Source organism: Bidens hawaiensis, unplaced genomic scaffold (genome assembly GCF_021521415.1).
Source record: "Bidens hawaiensis isolate Kalapana, Puna unplaced genomic scaffold, B.hawaiensis_p1.1 tig00025015_1, whole genome shotgun sequence".
Classification (NCBI taxonomy): Eukaryota; Viridiplantae; Streptophyta; class Magnoliopsida; order Asterales; family Asteraceae; genus Bidens; species Bidens hawaiensis.
This window is the reverse complement of record NW_027493978.1, coordinates 17927-41104: the sequence shown is the minus strand read 5'-3', so window position 1 is coordinate 41104 and position 23178 is coordinate 17927. Positions and strand designations below refer to the sequence as shown.

The following is a 23178-nucleotide window of genomic DNA, read 5'->3' as shown; positions in this document are numbered from 1 at the left end:
AAAAAAGTCTTATTAATGAATTATTTTATATTTAATTATTAGTATAAAACACATCAAGGGATTCATTCATATATAAATTTTTGTTACATACTAGAAAGATAAATGGCCTATATCTATATACATCATCATTCACAAGAAAAATCTAACTGATACCAACTAAATTCATATGTGTTTGTTCAAATGCTGTAATTGTTTTTTTTAATATGTTATTTTTTTTATTATAAATTTATCCTAAAGGGGGGAGGGGTGGTGGATGTGATAAAGTTTCTCATCACCAGTGGCGGAGCCACATGTTGACCATTGGGTTCGGCCGAACCCGGTCTTTTTCGGTTTTATATATAACCTATAGTATCGAATTAACAAGCAAACTCATTCTTTTTCGGCGAGCAAACCCAATATCGTTTCAAAATAAGAAGTTCGAACCCATGAATTATGAAAAATTTAGTTAAATTCTTTTTACGAAATGAATATATTTTTATAAAATATGAAAAGCATTAAAAAACTATAAAAGTTATTAACAAACATTATAAAAGGACAAAATATAACACATACATATATTATAAAAAATGTTCAAAGTTATTCATATAATGAGTCAATAAGCCCAACTCAACTAACATTTTTAAACATAACACCAAAATAAAAACTAAACATAAATGATGCGTAATCAGATGAGTGATGCTTTAAGTAATCGGATGATTGATGATTATATGGATGATGTTTTCATTTATTATATTAGAAATGAGTTCTTTTTTTAAGTCACGGTTGAATATGTTATGATAGTTTTCAAAACATGAAAAAACGTATGGAACAATTATAATATGTTATATCTTTTTTTATTTAACATGACTTTGTATTTTATTAAATATTAACGATATACTTTTGTTGTAATAATGATATTGCGTTTTATCTATCTAATCAAATGATCGACCCGACTAGACCCGACCAGATACATCCGGGTCCAAACACATTAACAATTGAAAAAAATCGAGCACCGAAAAATACCAAACCCATAGGATAAAATTCTTGTCTCCGCCACTGCTCATCACACAACCCACCCAATCAAATTGTGCCACATCACCAACCCCAAATCCATCACATGTGGTGGTTTTTTACTAGGGGTGGTGGCGTGGTGTGTGGTGTGTGATGGATGTGATGAAATAATCCACCCAACGGCTCCGTTCCTTGGTTTTCACCCCATCACATGCGTGATGGCCATCACGCAAATCTCATCCCTCAAGCTTGACAAGGGAGTGGCGGCGGTGTTGATAAACCCATCACGCGGTGCCCCGGGTGCTCTAATGTCTAATGTCTATACTGTTTTCTGCACTGACATATTAATTTTATAATTTTGTATCGAGATTGTTACAAACTTAACCATTACCAATAGAACTCACACCAATACCGGAGAGTAGAAAACTAACTAGATAGGAAGTAAAGTAAACGTGCGTATATATATGTAGTAGTATATTCTGATTCCTTGGAAAGAGATGAAGTATACCCATTATCGTGTAGTTGGTTTAAAATTGGAGGCAAATCAACCAGATAGTAAAGTGGCCATGTGAACTAAGATTTCGTAACCATTGAAAACGATGCATCCTTCTTTTAGAGACACATAAGAAGATGACTGTATAAAGGCAAATGAGTCGATAGAATGTATTTTGTCTGTATCCTTCCTGAAACAACTACTGCCGCATTGTCATCTTCTATCAACAACAATAATAAATCCTCAAGCCTACCCCAAATTCAATACTCCTATTTACTCCCTCGGCTCCAACCACATAATAATAATAATATTATTCACACATACTACCTGCAATTCCAAAATGGAAGATACACTTACTACTACTACTACTCAAAGTGAAGCAACTGTTACTTCTGTTCCGATTCGTCAGGTGCTTTTGATCTCTGCTGGTGCCAGTCACTCCGTTGCGCTTTTATGTAAGATTTATTTACGAAACCCTAATTTGTTCAATTGAATGATTTTGAGCTTGGAGTGTGAAATTAGAGGCGTTTTGGTTTTATTTGAGGTGTTTGTTGTACGGCCTTTGATTGACTTCATTTTTGGTGAAATTTGTTTGATTTGAAAACATTTTTTTAGGTTTTTTGCTTAAATTGTTAGGTGTTGAAGATTGACTTGAACTGTGTCATTGATTTCGTGGCTGAATTAGTATTACTTCAAGTGATCTGTGTGATATGATATGCATGATGCTTATGTGAGGTGTTTGTTTGTTATTAAAAAATTACTAAATAAATGCTTTTGTAGATAATATTTTAACTTTTAAACACTAAAAGTAAGAGAATAAAGTAAATGAATTAAAAAGAAAAGCTATAGCACCATCAGAGAATTTTTATGTATAACCAAAATAAGTCTTTCTCTATGTGTACAAGTAATCTATCACAATCTATGCATGAACTTACTTTAACTCAGTGTGTCGCACATTATGAGATTTAGAGCGCATCAGACCAGTTGCATGCATTGTGTATTATGTGATTTACACTGTACAAGATCATGACATACTATTATTGTTATTGTATCAGCTGGATATATTGTTTGTTCATGGGGAAGAGGAGAAGATGGACAACTAGGGCATGGTGATGCTGAAGACAGGCTGTCGCCTACACAGTTAAGTGCTTTAGATGGTGAAGAAATTGTGTCTCTTACTTGTGGAGCTGATCACACAACTGCATTTTCGGAGTCACAACTCAAAGTATTCAGTTGGGGATGGTTTGTTCTCTTATCTCTGTTATAGTTTGCTTCAGATTCACATGTATATGAGAAGTACTAACAAGGGTGATTTTGTAATTTTGGTGTCAGGGGTGATTTTGGGAGATTAGGGCATGGAAACTCTACTGATTTCTTTATTCCTCAGCCGATAAAAGCATTACAGGGGATACGGATAAGACAAATTGCTTGTGGTGACAGCCATTGTTTGGCGGTTACCATGGAAGGCGAAGTGCAGAGGTTTGCATTATATTCTGTTGTTGTTGTTGTTGTTATTATTGTGTTAATCCAAAAATGAAGTAAATTGATTATGTTTCTTGTTTTTGACTTTAATGTAGTTGGGGTCGGAACCAAAATGGTCAACTTGGTTTAGGTACAACTGAGGACTCTCTTGTCCCACAAAAGATTGAAGCTTTTCAGGTAAAATTTAAATATTTCTGTTTTATTCTGATTATGGTTGTGTATAACTATAACTAAATGTCCTGTGATTTTTTATGTGTTTTAACTAGGGTATAAATGTGAAAATGGTGGCTGCTGGTGCAGAGCATACAGTCGCTATAACTGAAGATGGTGAGCTTTATGGCTGGGGCTGGGGGAGATATGGTAATTTGGGTTTAGGTGACAGAAAAGATCGCATGATTCCCGAGAAAGCTTCAGTTATCAGTGTATGTAGCCATTTGGTATATTGTCAATCGTTAAGTAACTATCACACGGGTTGCTATATAATGGATATTGGGTTACTGCCTTTTTAAGTAAACTAGTTGACTAACAGGAGGAAAAAATGGTGCTTGTTGCATGCGGTTGGAGGCATACAATCTCTGTGTCATCTTCTGGTGATCTTTATACTTTCGGTTGGAGCAAGTATGGTCAACTAGGTCATGGAGATTTTAAGGACCATCTTGTCCCACATAAACTCCAAGCATTGCAAGGCCACTTTATATCACAGGTATATGTTTTTCCTTTAATGTGTGTCATATTATGCCATTATTGAATACTTGTGTGTGGATGTTACAATTATTTTGATGTTTTTAAATGTGTCTTTTGATGTCCCAGATCTCGGGTGGCTGGAGGCACACGATGGCATTAACATCAGAGGGAAAGCTTTATGGATGGGGATGGAATAAGGTTGGAATGCTAATATTAATATCCTATTTTTCTTTATTATGTTTTTTTTTCATTAGGGTGTGCATGGGTCGGTGTTGGGCACAAACCGAACCAAAAACGAAACTTCAGTTTTACTTATGGGCCCGGTTCGATGCATGGGTCGGTGTTGGCCTAAAAATGTTTTTAACCACTTACTCATTAGTTTGGGCTTGAAACTTTTGGCCCAAAATAATCTGGACCATAAGCTCAATAACTGTTGGGTTCGTAGGCCTTGTTGGCCCGGTTTATTATATGAAGTCAAAAGAGGAGACGGGTGTGGGCGGTCGGGCCCAAGCCCGGCCCGGTTTAGATTTCTTGCATAATAATTTACTAACCCTAGTTCAGTCTCTATATAAACAACATTATGTACTTGTAATATTTGGTCACTCAATAAAGATATACCTAGTTGCCACCCGTGGACGTAGGTCAGTTTAGACCGAACCACGTTAAATCCTCGTGTTCGTTTACTGCTTTCGTGTGTGTGTTCAGTTTCGTGTGTGCGTTTAATCCTAACAAGTGGTATCTAGAGCTTAGGTTCGGATCACGCAAAGAACACGTTGAACCAGCCGAGTCGCCGCCAAACCATCCAGCCGCCGCCACCCTACTGCGCTAGGGTTCCGCCGCCGCTACGGTTCTCCGATTGTCGTTAGGGTTTACGCCGCCGCTGTTTCGCCGCCACTAAACCCAGCCCGACGATCGCGACTAGGGTTCAGTCCACCGCCATACACCACCGTAAGCCAACGCTTGTTGTTTTTTGAGTTGCAGAAGATAGGGTTGATCTAGGGTTTCGTTTTTTTGGCAGCCGCCAAATTAACCCAGCGGTCACCGGGTTCGTCTTGTTGGTCATCAGTTCGATTAGGGTTTGCCGGCAGTAGTGCCACCCTATTACCGATTTGTTCGATCGTCATTCAAGAAGCATCAACCGCTAAAAGTCGTGTCGGGCAGTCTAGCCGACAGAACTGAGTAACCAGCTGCCGTTACGGGTTTGTGGTCGAATTATAAGTGTGGTAGCCGAGCAGTGAAGCCGGCCTGATTACCTGTTATCGCTGATCAGCCTAACCGAACCAAGAACAAGTTGAATCAGGATTCTATTTTTCATTGAAGAATCGTTGTCAAGTCAGAAGAAGCGTTAAAGAAACGGAGAACCAGTGCCAACCGCGTTTGTCAGGTTTATCGTTTCAGTTTAAAGTTTCGGTTTCTGATTTTCAGTTCGATATTCCGCTGCGTATAAATAGGTTGATTTTTTTAACAGAGTTCAGTAGAACAGTCGTTAAGTTCAGGTTCGTGTTGCTGTGTCTGTCTCTGTTTTTTTATCCAGTTTTTCGTTTTAGTCATTGTTATGGCAGAAGACGGAAAGTTTTCGATACAGAAGTTTGACGGACAGAAGTTCGCTTGGTGGAAGATGCAGATTGAGGCACTACTTTGTCAGAAAGACTTGGATGTAGTGTTTGAGGATGAAAAACCAGAAAAGTTGTCAGAAGCAGATTGGAAGAAGTTAGACAAGAAAGCTAGGGCTTGTATTACATTGTCGTTGTCGGAAGATGTGGCGTTTAACATCATGAAAGAAACCACAGCACGTGGTATGATGGAGGCGCTATCCAACATGTATGAGAAGCCTTCGGCAGCGAATAAGGTCTATCTTATCAGAGAGCTAGTGACAACTCGAATGAAAGAGGGTGGGTCAGTTACAACTCATATCAATAATCTTAATTCGATCTTGTCCCGCTTAGTGTCAGTTGACATTAAGTTTGATGATGAAGTTCAAGGCCTCTTGTTATTATCCTCTTTGCCCGACAGTTGGTCGCAAACAGTGACTGCAGTTTGTAGTTCGTCTACAAATATTACTTTCGATGGGATTCGAGATCTGATTCTGGGAGAAGATTCAAGACGCAGAAGTTCAGGTGAATCATCAGGCAATATGCTAGTCACAGAAGGTAGAGGTAGGGGAAAACAGCGAGGCAGTGGGAGCAGGAAGAGGAGTCAGTCTAAGACTCGTAAGGATATTGAATGTTGGGGTTGTAAAGAGAAAGGACACTTCAGGAATCAGTGTCCGAATGGTAAGAAAGAGGTGAACGTTACAGAAGACGACACAGATGACGGGGTCAGTAGTGATGAGGCTTTGGTTTGTAGTGTTGAGAGTAGCGTTGATGCTTGGGTGATGGATTCTGGTGCATCGTTTCATGCCACTCACTGTAGTGAAACGATGAAGAATCTTAAATTTGGGGATTTTGGAAAGGTTCGACTAGCGAATGATGATATTTTAGAGGTTACGGGTATGGGAGACGTTGATTTGATAACTTCAGCCGGTACTTCTTGGACTTTGAAAGACGTGAGGGTTATTCCAAGTTTGAAGAAACGTTTGATTTCAGTTGGGCAGTTGGATGACCAAGGGCACGATGTTAAGTTCGGGAATGGGCAGTGGAAAGTAGTCAAAGGGAATCTCGTTGTTGCTCGTGGAAAGAAAATTGGTTCATTGTATATGGTCGGCATGTCATCGAAAGGAGTGGATCCAGTTTTGGTGAAAGACAAAATCCGGTTCACAGAATCTCGTGGGCAGAAGAAGGTTCGTTTTGCAAGTAACAAACCCAGAGTCAAAGTGAAGATTCAGGATGAACGAGCTAGGAAGGTTAAATCAGTTGGGGGACATCGTAACAGTGGGAGCACAGGTCGTGTTTCAGTTACAGTTCCAGGTCGACAGTGGATTAAGAAAACCAGTATTCCAGCTGTAAAAGTCTCTCCAGTGAATTACTTGCTGAATATGAAGAGTGTTTGTTCTCAGAGTATCTCGGGATCCGGTAGTTTGTTTCAATGGGAGCCGGTAGGGACAGAGAACGGGTCAGGGGCAGTTTTAGCCGTGACTGACGTGTTGGAGCTCCGGGGAGCTTCAACGGGCCTTCAGGTTAATTGATGAGAAGGCGGTGGCAACTAGAAGAAGTTTAATGTTCAGATTACAGAAGTACAATCAGGAGTGCAGACGAGAGTACTCAAGGCCTCCGAGTGGGAGATTGTTGGGTTCGTAGGCCTTGTTGGCCCGGTTTATTATATGAAGTCAAAAGAGGAGACGGGTGTGGGCGGTCGGGCCCAAGCCCGGCCCGGTTTAGATTTCTTGCATAATAATTTACTAACCCTAGTTCAGTCTCTATATAAACAACATTATGTACTTGTAATATTTGGTCACTCAATAAAGATATACCTAGTTGCCACCCGTGGACGTAGGTCAGTTTAGACCGAACCACGTTAAATCCTCGTGTTCGTTTACTGCTTTCGTGTGTGTGTTCAGTTTCGTGTGTGCGTTTAATCCTAACAATAACCAATATTCAAACAAGTTGGGTGCGATTTGGCTTGAAAATTCAAAAAACATCGGCCCAAAATTATGAATTTGGGCTATAAATTACTGACTTTTGTGATATCATATTATCTTTTTGTTAATTTATCTAACATCATTATGCTTTATTTACATAACTTGAAGATTGTTGGTTCTAATATTTCTAATTAACTTATCCTGATATTTTCTATGTGGACAGTTTGGACAAGTCGGTGTCGGGGACAATATAGATCATTGCTTTCCTATGGAAGTGAAATTTCCAGATGAGCAGGCACATCATTTTTCCATGTGATCTTACTTTCTTTCATGTCTAGGAGATTAAATTATCGTATGTATTTTTGTGTAATATTTATTCATCTGTCTTAAGTGTAAGTTTTTTTTCTGTCTATCTGTTGACAGAAAGTAGTTCAAATATCATGTGGATGGAGACACACACTAGCTGTTACTGAAAGGAGCAATGTATTTTCTTGGGGCAGAGGTACAAATGGACAGCTTGGCCATAAGGAGGCTATTGACAGGTATGGTAAAAGGCATTTTAGTCATCTGTAAAGCTCTATTTTCTTCGAGTTTGGCTCGTTTCGAGTTCTATTTGTAAATCCCAAGTTTATAAAATAGTAAAGGTTATTTTAGTCATTTTACTATAGAGACAAAAAAGTACCCCTTTTAGTCATTTGTAAAGCTTTATTTTTCTTGAGATTGGCTTGTTTCGAGCTCCATTTGTAAATCTCGAGCTTATAGTTTAGTAAAGGGTATTTTAGTCATTTTACCACAGAGATAACATTAAAAGGTATTTAGTCATTTGTAAATCTCTATTTTCCTCAAGATCGTCTCGTTTGGAGTTCTATTTGTAAAGCTCGAGCTTATAAAACAGTAAAGGGTATTTTAGCCGTGTACTATGAACATAACACAGTAAAGGATGTATTAGTCATTCTATAAAATTTAACTAGAAAAAGTTTACATCCATCCATGTCAGAGACCATTTATGTTACATTTATGCATAAGTTGGGATCAATGGCGTGTAGGAGGAATAAGGACTGAAAGTGACATTTGGACATACCACAGGGACCATTTGTGTAGTTCTTTCTTTGCAATGTGCCATTAACTTATATGTGTGTTATATGTAATACTTGCAGAAACATTCCCAAGATAATTGAAGCTTTGAGCATGGATGGATCTGGTGGACAACATATAGAATCATCTAGCACAAACCCGTCTGCAGGTACTAACTTTTCATATTTCTTTGTTTGTAAACTTATGTTTAATATTATTATTAACCTGATGTTAATCTTTTAACTATGATTCTTTTGGCAGGGAAACTTTCAACATTACCATCTGATAGATATGCAGTTGTACCTGATGAAACCGTATGATTTAACTTTAACAATACATTAAATGAAACTTTTTTATGTGAATAGACGAGGTTAAGATGGTTATACGCGTTATGCAGGTTCAAGGTGGTGCTAATGGAAATGACGCTAGTGTCCCTGAGAATGATGTGAAGAGAATGAGGCTTTGAATTTTGCAGCTCCAAACTAACCACAAAGGTCCATCATGTTGTTAGGAAATAAAAGGAAGTTTGAATATTAATTCCATTTTAGTTTAGTTTTTGTGCATCTTTTCCACTATGTAAGAGTGAATGTTGTGTTTAGCTGGTTGCGATTGTTGTATTATATGGTGTTGTAATCATGTTGTATGAGGATGTTGATGTGTGGAGTATTTGGTTAGACTTTTGTGCGGCTAAGTATATTTTGTTCTCTTGCGAGTTCTTTGTGGGTTTGGGGCGAGTAGGCCAGGTGGGCGACGTGAAGCGAGTAGGTTGAATTTGGGTTGGCGACCGAGGACCATAACTCAAGAGGAAGGGAGATGGAACTCGGATGATGTGTGAGGATGGATGGAACAAAAAAGTCAAAGCGAGTATGGGAATTGTATTGTGTGTACACCGCCCACTCTAATTTGGGTTGTCGTGGGTTAAAACACGAGGCGCATCATAATTATCGTGCCATTTTAATATTCCCTAAAATGAATTAAGTAATAAACATTAGTAAAAAAAATAAACAAAGTTATAAGGAGGACATTTACAATCAAATAAAACCCCCGAATAACAATGGCAACTAGAAAGACAAAAAAAAGACCGGAATGTGAACCATTCGGGAAAAACACACAAAATTGCAATAAAAGAACATACCTAGTTGGTTTGGAAATGCAACAGCGAGTTGAGAATCGACAAATCAAAATACAAAACCGGCGATGTGAGAAGCAAGAGAATGTGGTGAGAGATGGATAATTTAAGTTATGTTTGTCAAAACAAAGGTTAGCAATTGAAATTATAATTTGCGTTTGGATCTACAAAGAATCTGCATGTAACTGTTTTTGGAATATATGAGAATGGACGCGGAAATACCTTTAACAATGGTTAAAAATGTGTCATGTGGCATCAAACATGTTGCTTTATTAGAGTAAGGAGTTACTAAATGTTATAATGAAAACCACTATCAATCAATTGATATTTTCATTTATTTTAATTATAAGGTTAGTTTTGTTAAAAAATATTTTTAAAAAAATACAAATATATATGTAACTTACGTGCATCTCATACATTGTAATTGTATTAACAATATATGATCAATTTGTTGACTGTATTTCACTTAATGGTCAAAGTTTAAAATTTTCAACAATTATCCGTGTAATACATGGGCCTCAAACTATATATATATGTAGATAACGAGCTACATATACGTGTGTGTGAGCATATATATACTAGCTTGAAACTCGTGTAATACATGAGCTTGGTTGATGATGATAAAAAATATTAAATAATTATGCGAAATACAAAAAAACGATAAATTTATCTTGCATTTTTAGAAAGACAACCGTTGTACAATGGTGTTTTCTAATATTTATTTAAATATATTCATCACTCAAATTAGTATTTAGAAGTTATCAATTAACAAATATAAATAGTAATAAATGATTTTAGAGATTTAGTTTGTTTTAAATTTGTGAGAATCAATGTAAGAGTGAACGATAAGTGCCAAAACATGGTCATTAAAGAATAATAAGAATATATATTGTTTAAAAAACTATTACAAACATATAAAAAGAGGAAAAGTATAAAAAATATTATTGTTTAAAATGGTTTTTCAAAAATTTTAAATATTTTAGTGATTTTTATTTTTTTATTTAATCTTCCGTGTTAACAAAATACATTCGTCTAATCGTCTATGATTAGATGAGTTGGATGATTAAATAAAGTCTCTCACGAGTGCATGATTCCTCTCATACCATTCCACATTACTTTCTATATTTTATTCAACTTTTGTGTCAAGCATACTATAATAGTTTAATAATTAATCATGGAGCATTCCAATTCTTTTTTAAGCTTTTGGTAACACCATTATATAAAATGTTCCTAACCAACAAGACATACCTAAAGTTGTTGTACAATAAACCAAATGTTGAGTACCTTTATATACATTATCTTAAACACCCTAATAATTAGGAGAAAGTTTGGTGGACAATTAAAGGTACTCACCTACTATCAAAGAAAACATTTCATCATCAAACCAACCTGTAAAGCATCAACATCATCCTTCTTAGAACATACCTAATAACATGTTATATACAACCATATTATAAGCCCACTTTCATCATATAACAGTTAACACTTGACAAACATACAGAATATGAGGAAAGGAGGCCGAAAAACGTGGTGGGCGAAGAAGAGTTTGCCAAGCGAATCACGAATGGATATCGAGCAAATACTTAAAGCTAAGCTAGAAACCATCAAGGAAGAATCTGAGGCTATGGAAGATAATTGTATGGTACGTGTGACGAAGCACAAGTGTTCGGTTATGATGAAGGAGAAGAAGTTTTATAAGAAAATGGCGATGGGAGGAGCGTTTCGGCCTCATATTAACTTGAAGTTGAAGGATTCTTATATGCTGTTCATGTCCGGTTTTGGGTCCAAACGATGTTTGGGTGCGATTCCTCAGTGTTAGTACACATTATTATTAGTATTTGTGTTTAATTAGTTGCTTGTTATTAACTTATCAGCTTCGCGTTTGTACTTTTATTACTACGTACACGTGCTTATGTTTTCTAGGTGCCATTTTATTCAAGAATGGGATTTAAGTCTTGTGATATATGTATATATCTGTGATTATAATGAGTTTCAAGATTATAATCTCTCTCTAAACTACTACCTCACACACACGGATAACTTTTTAGCCTTTGATGATGGACTTGATCATTGTGTTACATGATATTAATTCAACTATGCCCAAAATATTTACATATTTGTGTGTTATTTAAGAGTTGAAATTTTAGAATTTCAATTAAGATCTGATTTATGTATAAGAAAATTTGTTTGTACATATGAGTTTTACCATTCTGTTAGGAACATATACCTTTCCTAACTCTAAAATCAATTTTTTCCTTTCTAACGGCATAAAATCTCAGGTGTAAACTTACTCTTTCGGGACTATGTTCAAGGTTGATTCCTCGACCGTCGTGAGACCGTACCACCCTGATGCGCGGGAACCAGATGAAATTCGTAAACCCTCGCCCCCTGTTGGATTCGAACCCAGGATTAAAGTCACGATTCATCCTTACACCCATATGTCCCTTGACCCAAGTGAGAATCGAACCTCCACTTAGATAGGACAACCCTCTTACCACTAGACCAACTTCTCATCTAAATACCATAGAGTTTGGTGAAATAATAATAAGGATTAATAGAAACATAACAATAATAATAAACTATTTAGACAGACTAAAGGTTTTAACAATATTTTAATAAAATTACATGAGTGTGGATGACGTAACTTAGATAAATAAAAAAAATTAAAAACACATAAAATTAATGCTTTGTATGAATTTAAAATTGTTAAAAAGTTATCAAAAAATGATTTTTATCGATATTATATATGGTAAAAGTTTACAAATTTGGTAAATGGTTAAGTCAAAACTAAACACTCCCGGCATATGAGACGTCTGGTCAACATTTCAATATTTTTTACATAAAACAACCGTAGTCGTAAAATGTCCACGACTCTCCTACAATCATTAATTATTCTCTCCCTCTCTCTCACAAAACGCCTAATTCATCATGTTGTGTAATGTGCATACAAAGTTCATCACCAAAATGCTAGCCAAAACAACCGTGGGGTTGGGGGGTTAGTGCAATCTTATTGGTTGATAGGGGTTGAAGCAATTAAGTCATTGAAGAAACAAGCATGCATGGGACTGATTGATCTGGCCAGGAGTCGGTGCTATGACTAGTTGTTTATAACTTTATACCATAGCTGTGTAACCGTCCATTTCCTTACAAAACAACGTAACATTTATGTCATATTATAATCATGCATGATTAGATTTCTCATCCAATTACTTCAAGATTAGATAATCATAGAAGGTATAGATTTGACTTACTTCCGGGCGTAAACTTTACAAGAACGAATGATCACTAACATAATAACACACAATCATGAAAGAGTTTATACAATTTTAAAATCAAACCTTTGAACATATACAGAATCATGATATGTTAGAAAGATAACAATGACGACGTTATGTTGTTTATGTCAAAAACCTCGCGTGTTTCTCCAACTTCTTTTATACGATCATCGTCATCATTGCACAACCCTTTTAAGAAAGGATGACTCAGCAACATGTTAGCAGTTAATCTGCACATAACCTTTTTGCACAAACAATGTTTCAAGAAACTCTTCCCTTCTGCAGATATGCTGCTAGAAACTGAAATCAAGTCAACTTCGTCACCAATGCGAGTTAACATCTCTTCAACACCCAAATCTCGATCCGAAAACCAGAGCGGTTTTCCAGTCAACATCTCAAACACGATACACCCGAACGCCCAAATATCAGCAGGCTGTTCTTGAACACCATTAATCAAAGCTTCCGGTGATAAATACATAGGGGTGCCCCAACCATAATTGTTCTTCTTGGCACGTTTCGTCCTCTTCGCCAATCCGAAATCCCCAATTTTAGCAATACATTTACCGGTTTTTCCCGCTACAAGCAATACATTTTCTGGTTTCAAATCACAATGAACAAACCCGCGCCTGTGAATGTGACTCAATCCGCGAAGAATGGATCTAGCGTGTCGTCGCGCATCCAACTCCGGCAATCCCACACCATTCGAGTTCTTGATGAGATCAGCAAGGGTTCCACCAGAGCCATACTCCAATAACAAATTGTACACCATCACGCCTTCATCTCCAATCGTAACCTCTTCCCCGAAACAGCTGATAACATTCGAACAACCGCGAATGTTATCCAGAACCTCTTTCTCCTTCTGAATGGAACCCGAAGCAGAGACATCCGCAGATTTCACGGCCATGATTGGGGGATACAAGCTGTATCTCGACTTGACATTCGCAACGAAAACACGGCCGAAACTGCCTTTACCGATCATTGCACCTCTGAACCAAGAAACACCATCGCCATACATCTTCTTACAATCTTCTTGCTTACTTCTCTTACCAAACAACCTTCGTTTCATCTTCTTCGATTCCATGGACTGATTGATGTGTTGTGCAATGGTTGTGTGTTATGCATGTTTATATATGCATGGGTAACGGTTAATTATGTTATGAAACTTGGCGGTCACGTCTCCTCCTAATGTGAATATTTATGAAAAATGTTTATAAGAAAATGATTTTAAAAGTTCAAAAAAATTTTGAAAGTTAAAAGAAAAACGAAGAGATCGGAAATATTCAAATAAATCAAGATAATAATATTTCAATTTGGTAAGTTGTGTGTTATAAGATCACATAGTTAAGAAAACAAATATTTCAATTTTAGTGTATATCCAATTATCCATCATGGTTCTCTTAATGACCAAGTTAAGCCACTTATGTTCGTTCATGGGTTGGAGTTAAGCAAGATAATATGTTAGAAGGGAATTTAGAGGTGTGCATATATAGAACCGAAAAACCAGCTTATCGAAATTGAAGAAACTGAAAAAAACTTAACCGAACTAGAAACCAACGGTTTGGCTTTGCTTTCTGAAAAAATCGAAATAACGGTTTGGTTTGGTTTGGTTTGGTTTTTTATTTTGTGAAGAACCAAGAAAACCAAACCGAAAATACTGTAGAAACCGAAAAAAATTTGTAGCGACCGGACAAAACCGTAACCATTAAAACTGAACCAATTATTGTTTTATTTTTATTTTTTTCTATTTTGTCAACCTGGATATTTGTTTTATTATAATTTTGACGTTAATCAATTATTTTTAGTCAAGTTTGAGCGTTTTAAATGTTTATATTAAATAAATTTATAAACTTTTAATTCTAATTTTGAATCCCTCCGTCTCATTAATAGTGTCCATATTCCCTTTTATATCTGTCCAATTACAAATGTCAATTTCAAAAATTTATTAGCCAATTTTCAAGTTTACAATTAAACACACACAACTAACATTAATAAACAAGATTTATGGACCCAATTTTTAAGGCATTATTGTCATTTAGTAAGAAAAAAATAATTTAATCTACTTTAAACTTTGTGTTTTTCAAAATAAGACACTTTGACTGGGACGGAAGGAATATTTTTCATTGGCATTAAATATTTTAAGCCCAAATTAAAAAGTTAAAGCTCTTCATCAAGCCCAAGCTCAATACCATATATTATTATCACCCTTAGATAGTGAACGCCACCACCTCTTCGCCCTCCAATTGGGGGCGACCATAACAATTTTGTTTTGAAATCTAGCAAATGTACCAGAGTCGCTGATTTGAAAGTTTGATTCCGGTAAAAAGATATATGAAGATGAAAATCAAAAGAAATATTTGCATAGTAATATACTTATCCTTACCATTCTGGACTATCTGGAGTAACAACAATAAGCTTATCAATAAACGTCGTACTTCTAATCAAATGCTAGGATAAATCAACACAACAACAAACTTTAACAACTTAGCAGCCAGAAGAAAAGAAAACAAAGACGGGGATAAAGCAATAAACTGTTGTGCATCTATTACGTGAATACACGAAACGTAATAAAAATACTTATGGACCATTAATGTTTACTACAAAATTGAAATTCCTAGAAATTTATAAAAAAACGCAATCATATAAAGTTTGATTAGGTCACGATGAGAATAATAAGAATTAGAATGACAATCAAAAGGTAAAGCACACTGTTAAATTGACCATATTATTATTATTATTATTACGTTGTAAGGTAACACACTCGACTCCAATCTCCAAATCCCCAATCCTCCTTCCGTATAATATCATCATCATCATCATCATCATCATCATCATGCTTCTCGATTACACGCCCTAGAATCAATCAATCAATCAATCAATCAATCCTGCTTTCAATTCACCAAATACAATTACAATCACACCTTCTTCTTCTTCGTTACACTCGTCGTTGTTCATTGCTTCAATTTCTTCGGTTAGAATACCTAATTTCATTCTTATACTTTTATCTCTATTTTTTTCTTATTAACATTCCTTATTTTAACAAGGAAGAGGAACATATTGTTATTATTATTATTATTATTATTATTATTATTATTATTATTATTATTAGGGCACGTGTTGAGGTTTAGAATAATAATATATTAGAGGAATTATTATTATTTTACAAATTCAAGCTTTATCTATCTATCTATCTCTGAATTGATAGCAATTAGGTTAGGTTTTTGAGATAGTAATAAGAGGAATAATATTGAAGGCAGATTCTGATATAAAGATTACAGTTGCATAAGTTTTAGGTTGCTAAATGCATCGGCTAATTGTTACCTTTTATTTCCCTATTTATAATAAATAATCAGATGTACACCAATTATAAACTCTAAATGACATGAACTTGATTCAGTTTTCTGCTTGGTTTCGTTAACTCTAATTGAACTGTAAACACATGAAAATAAGTAAACGTGCAGATGCATAGTGTACCACTACGTGGAGACCATGACTAGAATGCAAAATAAATGGTTCGGTTTAACCCCAATCACGTATCAGTGTGATTCTGCTTTGGAATTATTGAGTTACTAAGAATTTCTTACTATCTGTTTAGTTTAACAAATAAGTTAAAAATTATGGTGATTTATCATATATATTGAAGCTTATGATGAGTTTTCAAGAAATTGTGTATCTAGGTTTATAGCTATAGTGTTAGGTTTGAGATTTTGACTTCAATAACCGAAAATATTTATCATCATTTTAAGAAAGTTATATATGCAGTCTATGTTTGATAATTGGTTATTGGTATCCCAATATCCTATAGTTCTCATTATTAATAACTTGGTTGTAGAAGTTTAATGCTTAGTTATCTATGCATATGTTTTACCCAAAATGCATTATGGAAATTGCATGATAGATGTTTCAAAGGTTTTCACATATTTTTGTGAATTCTGTGCAGTGCATTCTCTTTGTTCATGGATGGTAAACTGATGGACAGCAGTCCTTGATACTGTATTGAGCACAATCTTTGAGGGTAGAGAGTTTGATATGATTCCTCGGTTTCCAGTGTCAAAAACTCCTGGCCTTAGTGGAGATAGTATGGAAATTGATGGTGATCCTTTTCATCACTCAGTAAGATTATCTTTCTATAACTGCTAATCTTTTTATGGATTAAAATGTCGAATCTTGCCAATCAACTTGTTTAATTATTTCATGGTGTTTGTGTGATTTTTCTGTTATAAGAGCACATAGTCTATGATGCATTTTAGCATACTGTTCATATCAGTTGTAATGTTGTATACTATGTCTATATAACATAATATGATATGTATGCATGTGTCTGTATTGATACTTTACAGGAGGCGGCGGTTCCAAAGATACTGGAGGCTGATGTGGAATTATCTCGCCATCGCATATCTGTATTTCTTTCTACACATACTGCATACGAGTTGCTCCCAGAATCTGGCAAGGTTTATTATCTGAAATTCTCTCATCGTCAAATTATTGTGACATATTTGGACTGCTGTTATAGTTGTTGAGTGTTTGCCCTTTGCATTGTTTAGGTTGTTGCCTTGGATGTCGCACTACCAGTTAAGCAAGCTTTCCACATTCTGTATGAACAGGTAATACTGTATGAATCATATTTTTGATTCTAGCATAGAACATTGAGCAGTAAATCTTCTTGCTGTGTGTGTCAATGAGACATTGCATTAGCACATTGATAAGCTGAATTTGCTATGAGGACTAAACTACTAGGTAGTAGGCTTATGTGTTGTAAACATATTACGCTTTGTAATTACACATTCAAATACCATTTTACAAACATAATTTATAAATACATTTTGTTAGTTGCGACTCGAGTTTATGATTTCATCATGTTCCATCGATTTCTTATATCTGTTGCATTTTTCTTATCACACAATATCATTTGCATTCAATTGAGTAAAATTTAACAGTTATATCTTAATTTTGAGCATATGGTTTTTTAACAGGGAATATCAGTTGCCCCCCTTTGGGATCATGATGTTGGTCGATTTGTTGGAATACTCAGCCCGTTAGACTTTATCTTGATACTTAGAGAGGTATAGCACTTTCCAATTAACTTGTATACAATATCACAATTGCTATTTCATCATGATTTTGCATAATCTTTTCACATAAATTGGGTTCCATTACAATAAAAAAGTCTGTTTACTTTTATTAATCTTTAGTTGGGAAATCATGGATCGGACTTGACTGAAGAAGAGCTTGAGACTCATGCCATATCATCCTGGAAAGAGGGGAAATTACAGCTTACCAGGAAATTTGATGGCAATGGTTCTTTGCATTCAAGACGCTTCATTGATGTAAGTCCCCTTTTTGTAGTTATTATAATTATTCACTTACTAGGGGTTTAAACAAGCCGAGCTTGTCTCATGAGAATTTTTTCAAGTTTGAGCTTCGCTTCTTATTTATTAAACTATTCAGTTGTTTTATTCATATACACGTATTATTTTTATATATATTTATGGTTAAAGTTACATGTATAACATAACTTATATTAGGGGTAGCTTCACATAACAGGTACTAAGTTTCTCAAGTGTTCCACTAAAGTTACTCAGATTTTTTTGTTCTTCTGAAGTCACTCAACTTTCATTAGGTGTTCCAATCCTAGGTAGTTATTTTATAAATGTTAAAAAGGTTAAAAATTAAGTGAGACAAAACGAAGCATATATGGATCTTGGTTACTATTTAGCGGCAAATTCTCCAGTTTGAATTTAATTTAACAATTATGGAACTTGGTTATTATTTAATGAAAAGTTCACTATGATCTCATACATCAAGTCAATTGGAAATTAATTCTCACTTTTTGGTAACGAAGATTCATCTATGTTTCATTTGACTAAATTTTAGAAAAATTAAACATTTTGAAAGCATTACATAGGATTAAAATATCTAATAAAAGTTCAGTGACTTTAGAGGGATAAATAACTTAACACTTGGGAAACTTGGTTACTAATGAATGAAGTTCTCTTATTGGTGTTATATTTATCATGATTATATACAATAATAGTATAGTATTTATTATTTAGTTATATATTTGTTTATAGAAAATATAAATAATAAGCTTGTTTAGCTCAAGCGTAGTAGCATGGTATACGGAGCTCGTGCTCATGGTAGTTTATTAAATTAGCTTTGATTTAGGCCCATGCTCGTTCAACTCGGCTCAGTTCAAGATTTTAGCGAGGTGATCTTTACAGGGGCTCGGTTTGTTTACACCCCTAACTTACACTAAGAATGATTACAGGGCTTAACTAGTGTTTTCATGCAGGCTGGGCCTCATGATTCGTTAAAAGACGTTGCTTTGAAACTGTTGCAAAACAAGGTTGCTAGTGTTCCAATAATCACACATGATGGTTCGGTCCCTCAGCTGCTACATTTGGCATCCCTAACTGGTGTTCTAAAATGTTAGTTATCTTTTGAAATATTGGTTAAATACATATGTATATGATGCATCTTTACCAACAGAAAGCAACCAATTTCAGGCATCTGCAGACATTTTAAACATTCACCTGCCTCTTTGCCAATTCTACAACAACCAATCTGTTCAATCCCGTTGGGCACGTGGGTCCCCAAGATCGGGGAATCAAATGGACGACCCTTTGCGATGTTGAGACCAAATGCATCACTTAGTGATGCCTTGTCTTTATTTGTTCAAGGTGCTTATTGAAGTATACCTATTAATTTTTTTTATTCAGTATTCTATATGTTTGCATTTTTTTAATCTTCCTTTTTATCACAGCTGAGGTGAGTGCAGTACCTATAGTGGATGATAATGACTCATTGCTTGATATATACAGCCGCAGGTAAATTTCTGTGTACTTTAGGAATGTTTTGAGATCTTGTTTATATTCTTGATGCATTTTTGGCATTTGACATTTGACGTTTGACATTGACAGTGATATCACTGCTTTGGCAAAAGACAGAGCATATGCACAAATTCACCTTAATGAACTCAGCATTCACCAGGTAAGTAATTCAGGCTCAACATTGATTTTAAGGTCATTTAGTTCATGATTTGTGGTTCTGTATAATTAATGTCTTTTGTAACGTGTGTTCTATTCAAAATGCTATTTTATATCATGTAGGTTTATATCCTAATAGACATTTACCTTGTATATTCAGGCATTACAACTCACTCAAGAAAACGGACAAAGATGTCACATGTGTTTGAGATCTGATCCACTGCATAAAGTCATGGATAGGCTTGCTATTCCTGGTAATTTATCTCAGCAACCAAGTTTAAAATCCTCACCTCAATATTGATTTAACATTTTCGACCTATTCACGTTCACCTATTAATGGGCCAATTTTGACTGTATTTCATCTCAAACTGGTCAACTCAATAAGTTGGGTTAAAATGAAAATGGGTCAAATGGTTGTTAGGCACTCATTGCCCTTTTGAAAGCACACAACCTCAAAGATTTAGGCTCTTGAGTAAACACTATAAATGTTCAAGGTGCATATGTGTGCTTGTGGGTCAACCCCGTCCATTTTGACTCGTACTATAGATGACTCGTTGACTCGTTTTAACTCATATCCAACTAGCATGACCTGATCATCTTGCCAGCTCTATTCAGATGTTTTTTTTAGTTTTTTATTTTATTCGTAGTCTCATTGTCTTTAATCATTTGCTTTCAGGAGTCAGGAGACTTGTTATAGTGGAAGCAGGAAGCAAACGTGTAGAGGGCATCATTTCCCTAACCGACTTATTCAGGTTTTTGCTTGGATAATTCAACAACCGTTGTAGTCCTCTTCATAAACGCTAAAGGAAATCAAAGTTCTTTGCTATGACGAGTTTTCGGTTGGTACAAGTCTTGAGACGTTTTCTTTTTTAATTTGTTTTTAATTTATTGTACTAGTTCAAACAGAAATTTCTGTAAATTTCAACAAGATTCAATGTTTTTTGTTGTCCTGGCTTTAATGTAATGCATCATTGTCAAGTCAACTTTTTTAGTTTTATAAGCAATTTCTGTAAATCTCAAGAGGATTCGACTATGTGGATTTCGGTTAATAATTGTTTTGCAAAGATTTTATTTAGACTGGCGAAATGGTGGGTCGGGTTAGGTAACGGTTGAAAGTGGTTCGGGTGAGATATGGTTTAAAGTATTATTGGATTAGACTGTGGCCTCTTGTGTTTTTACTTTTAAACGGACATGGAAAATCCAAACAGTATTATCAGAGTCGCTTTTACAAGTTTTTAGAACCCAACAATGTTTATTTGATATAACGGAATAAAAATTTGATGTGCATTAGTAAACAATCAAGCCTTTATCATATACATACACATGTTACTATTTCTTATCATCAAATTAACAGTAAAGTTTGAAACTTTATATTGTTTGTATGTTGTTAATTGAATGCAAATAAAAGTTCCTGTCTTGTCTTGTCTTGTCTTGTCTTGTCTTGTCTTGTGTTTGTTTATTTTCTATTTTAGTTTTTGGTTTTTAACTGTTTTGGAAGCTCACAATTTATGTTGTAAAAGAATAAGGTAGTTTCCTATTCTTACACATTTTTTTTGATTTGCTGATTTTATTAAAAACCATAAGAGAGACTACTTACAAGAGGCAAGTCGCTCAAACAAAAGAAAGTAGTCCAAACAAAAGAAGCAAAACACAATACAACCAACCGAACAACTAAGGGTATTTAGGTGGTAATGATTACTGGTTTAACCACCGTGAGATGTTTTAGTTTACGTTTGCATGCATTGATCGGGCATTCTATTCCACAAAATTATGAACGTCCTTATCGTATATAAGTTCGTTGAAGTAAGTTTTGAGTTGGAAGTTAAATAGCTTTCTTTCAGTTCAACTAATTCCTTCCCGTATTTCCCTTCTATTTACTGTAAAAGTACACATACCTCCTACATATGCTCCTTTCTGTTTTTATAATAGAAACTTCGATTGACTAATTAAGCTAACAGTAACGTACATACAACCTAAAATTAAACCTCGATTGCAATAAACATCATCAGATATGCAGTCTTATAAACAAATTTGCATTTTCTTGTCTTCAACGTGTATATATATGGTTACATTCTAGGCTTCTTCATTCATAAAATTGTAGGTGAACGTACTTAACACATCTCAAACGTGACGTGCAATGTGCGTCATACGATCAAACTAGAACACAAATCTTACTTGAACATCAAATGGGATCATATATTCATATCACCTAGATGTACTATATGATCATATATGATAAAAGAAATAACCAAAAAATTATAGACAAGAAATCTTTGTAAGAATAAAGCAATCCCTATTGCCCAAATCTTGATAGATGAAGTGGTTGGTTATGAGGGATTTATTTATGAGATATTGAATGATTATTCTTGATCCAATATTCGTTAAGTATTTATAATACTAATGAAGGTTCTGGGTGATATGGGAATAATCTCTTTTTAGAGTATCCAAGATTCTCAAAATCTCTCTTCATTGGTAGAGGTATATATCACAAAAGCTAAAATAAAAAATCATTTGAGAAGTACTCACTAAAGAGATAAAGGCTATCCATAATGATAATGATTTCCAGAAATTACAAAATTCACTGTAACAACTGTAACATTTTAAGAACGTCGGTTTCGTGTAAAGAGACATGTAATGCGGTTCAATCTATCTTGGCTGCTACGTATTAGATGATTCGGCTATCTAGAAATGACAACATTCTTAAGATCAACGTCCCTTTCGTGCATTCTAAAGTAGTGAATGACATTAAGGCTACCTCATTCTATGGGTGAAGCAGATGAGCAAGCGAATAAAATTAGGAGAAATGATGCTGGTTTAACTTCGTTAATTTTCCACTATAATTAGATGTTCAGTTGGGTTGTATGGTGTTTTGTTTTGCTTATTTTGTTTAGGCTACTTGCATCTTGTAATTAGTCTCTCTTTTGGTTTTTCAAAAAATCGGCTAATAAAAAAAATTGTAACACAACAAATTCATTGAATATTATGCAGTGTAAATTAATAAGATACAAAACTTTGACACAGAACTTAGTTCCTCTTTTGCTTCTTTGCAAATTAGGAATTAGAACCAAAGGCAATTATTTCATTTAGCACATTAATTTTTTTTACATGATTCATGTAGAATAGTGCATGTACATGATTCATGTTAACATTAATTAAATCTTAATTTCTAAAGACATGATGTTTTGTAATCATTAGAATCTGTTAATTGAAAACTTAATGGACCTTGTCAACACTCGTTTAATCTATGTATCATGTAAATCGCAACTGAACCAGGGCATGTGGCTTTCAAAGGTTATGACATGAAACCGTGGGAAACAAATTTGAACGTCTTCTATAGGATTATATAATGTTTACTAATGAAATGGCCACTCCTTTAGTGTTCTTTTTTTTTAGATTTTCATAAAGAAATTTTGGAAATTTTGACAGTACTACTGTACAAAATCATTATTTTCGGAAGGGATGTGTCAATGAGCTTAGCTCAACTAATATTGAAGTGAAAGTGAAGAGTTGGGTGGAGACCACAGAAAGTCTGAATCCGATCTCAAACATGT

General features: G+C 35.0%; 2 protein-coding genes and 1 pseudogene across 3 annotated transcripts; 2 read left to right on the top strand and 1 right to left on the bottom strand.

Moving 5' to 3' along the window:
* Positions 1 to 1786: 1786 nt before the first annotated feature.
* LOC143570670 (ultraviolet-B receptor UVR8-like) lies at positions 1787 to 8895 on the top strand. The gene is made up of 12 exons (XM_077056265.1): positions 1787 to 1938; positions 2539 to 2725; positions 2816 to 2962; positions 3061 to 3142; positions 3232 to 3387; positions 3495 to 3668; positions 3776 to 3847; positions 7390 to 7461; positions 7590 to 7708; positions 8324 to 8409; positions 8502 to 8554; positions 8638 to 8895. The coding sequence occupies exons 1-12, from the start codon at positions 1824 to 1826 to the stop codon at positions 8704 to 8706; spliced, it is 1332 nt and encodes a 443-aa protein (XP_076912380.1). The 5' UTR covers positions 1787 to 1823; the 3' UTR covers positions 8707 to 8895.
* Positions 8896 to 12735: 3840 nt separating this feature from the next.
* Positions 12736 to 13686, bottom strand: LOC143570681 (mitogen-activated protein kinase kinase kinase 20 pseudogene; annotated as a pseudogene).
* Positions 13687 to 15411: 1725 nt separating this feature from the next.
* Positions 15412 to 20566, top strand: LOC143570669 (sucrose nonfermenting 4-like protein). 2 transcript variants are annotated; one of them, XM_077056264.1, is made up of 12 exons: positions 15412 to 15612; positions 16582 to 16754; positions 16985 to 17092; positions 17186 to 17245; positions 17615 to 17704; positions 17834 to 17968; positions 18934 to 19069; positions 19148 to 19321; positions 19405 to 19468; positions 19562 to 19631; positions 19788 to 19881; positions 20304 to 20566. In XM_077056264.1, the coding sequence occupies exons 2-12, from the start codon at positions 16671 to 16673 to the stop codon at positions 20393 to 20395; spliced, it is 1107 nt and encodes a 368-aa protein (XP_076912379.1). In that variant the 5' UTR covers positions 15412 to 15612; positions 16582 to 16670; the 3' UTR covers positions 20396 to 20566. The 2 variants fall into 2 exon arrangements, with proteins under 2 accessions (XP_076912379.1, XP_076912378.1); XM_077056263.1 differs by having other exon boundaries at positions 16982 to 17092.
* Positions 20567 to 23178: the final 2612 nt, after the last annotated feature.

Coding starts and splice junctions, on each gene's coding strand:
- LOC143570669 (XM_077056263.1), top strand. CDS start 16,671: ATGATTCCTCGGTTTCCAGTGTCAAAAACTCCTGGCCTTAGTGGAGAT. Junction 19,322..19,404: donor CTTGTCTTTATTTGTTCAAG/GTGCTTATTGAA, acceptor TTTTTATCACAG/CTGAGGTGAGTGCAGTACCT. Junction 19,882..20,303: donor GGATAGGCTTGCTATTCCTG/GTAATTTATCTC, acceptor ATTTGCTTTCAG/GAGTCAGGAGACTTGTTATA.
- LOC143570670 (XM_077056265.1), top strand. CDS start 1,824: ATGGAAGATACACTTACTACTACTACTACTCAAAGTGAAGCAACTGTT. Junction 2,963..3,060: donor ATGGAAGGCGAAGTGCAGAG/GTTTGCATTATA, acceptor ACTTTAATGTAG/TTGGGGTCGGAACCAAAATG. Junction 3,848..7,389: donor ATGGATGGGGATGGAATAAG/GTTGGAATGCTA, acceptor CTATGTGGACAG/TTTGGACAAGTCGGTGTCGG.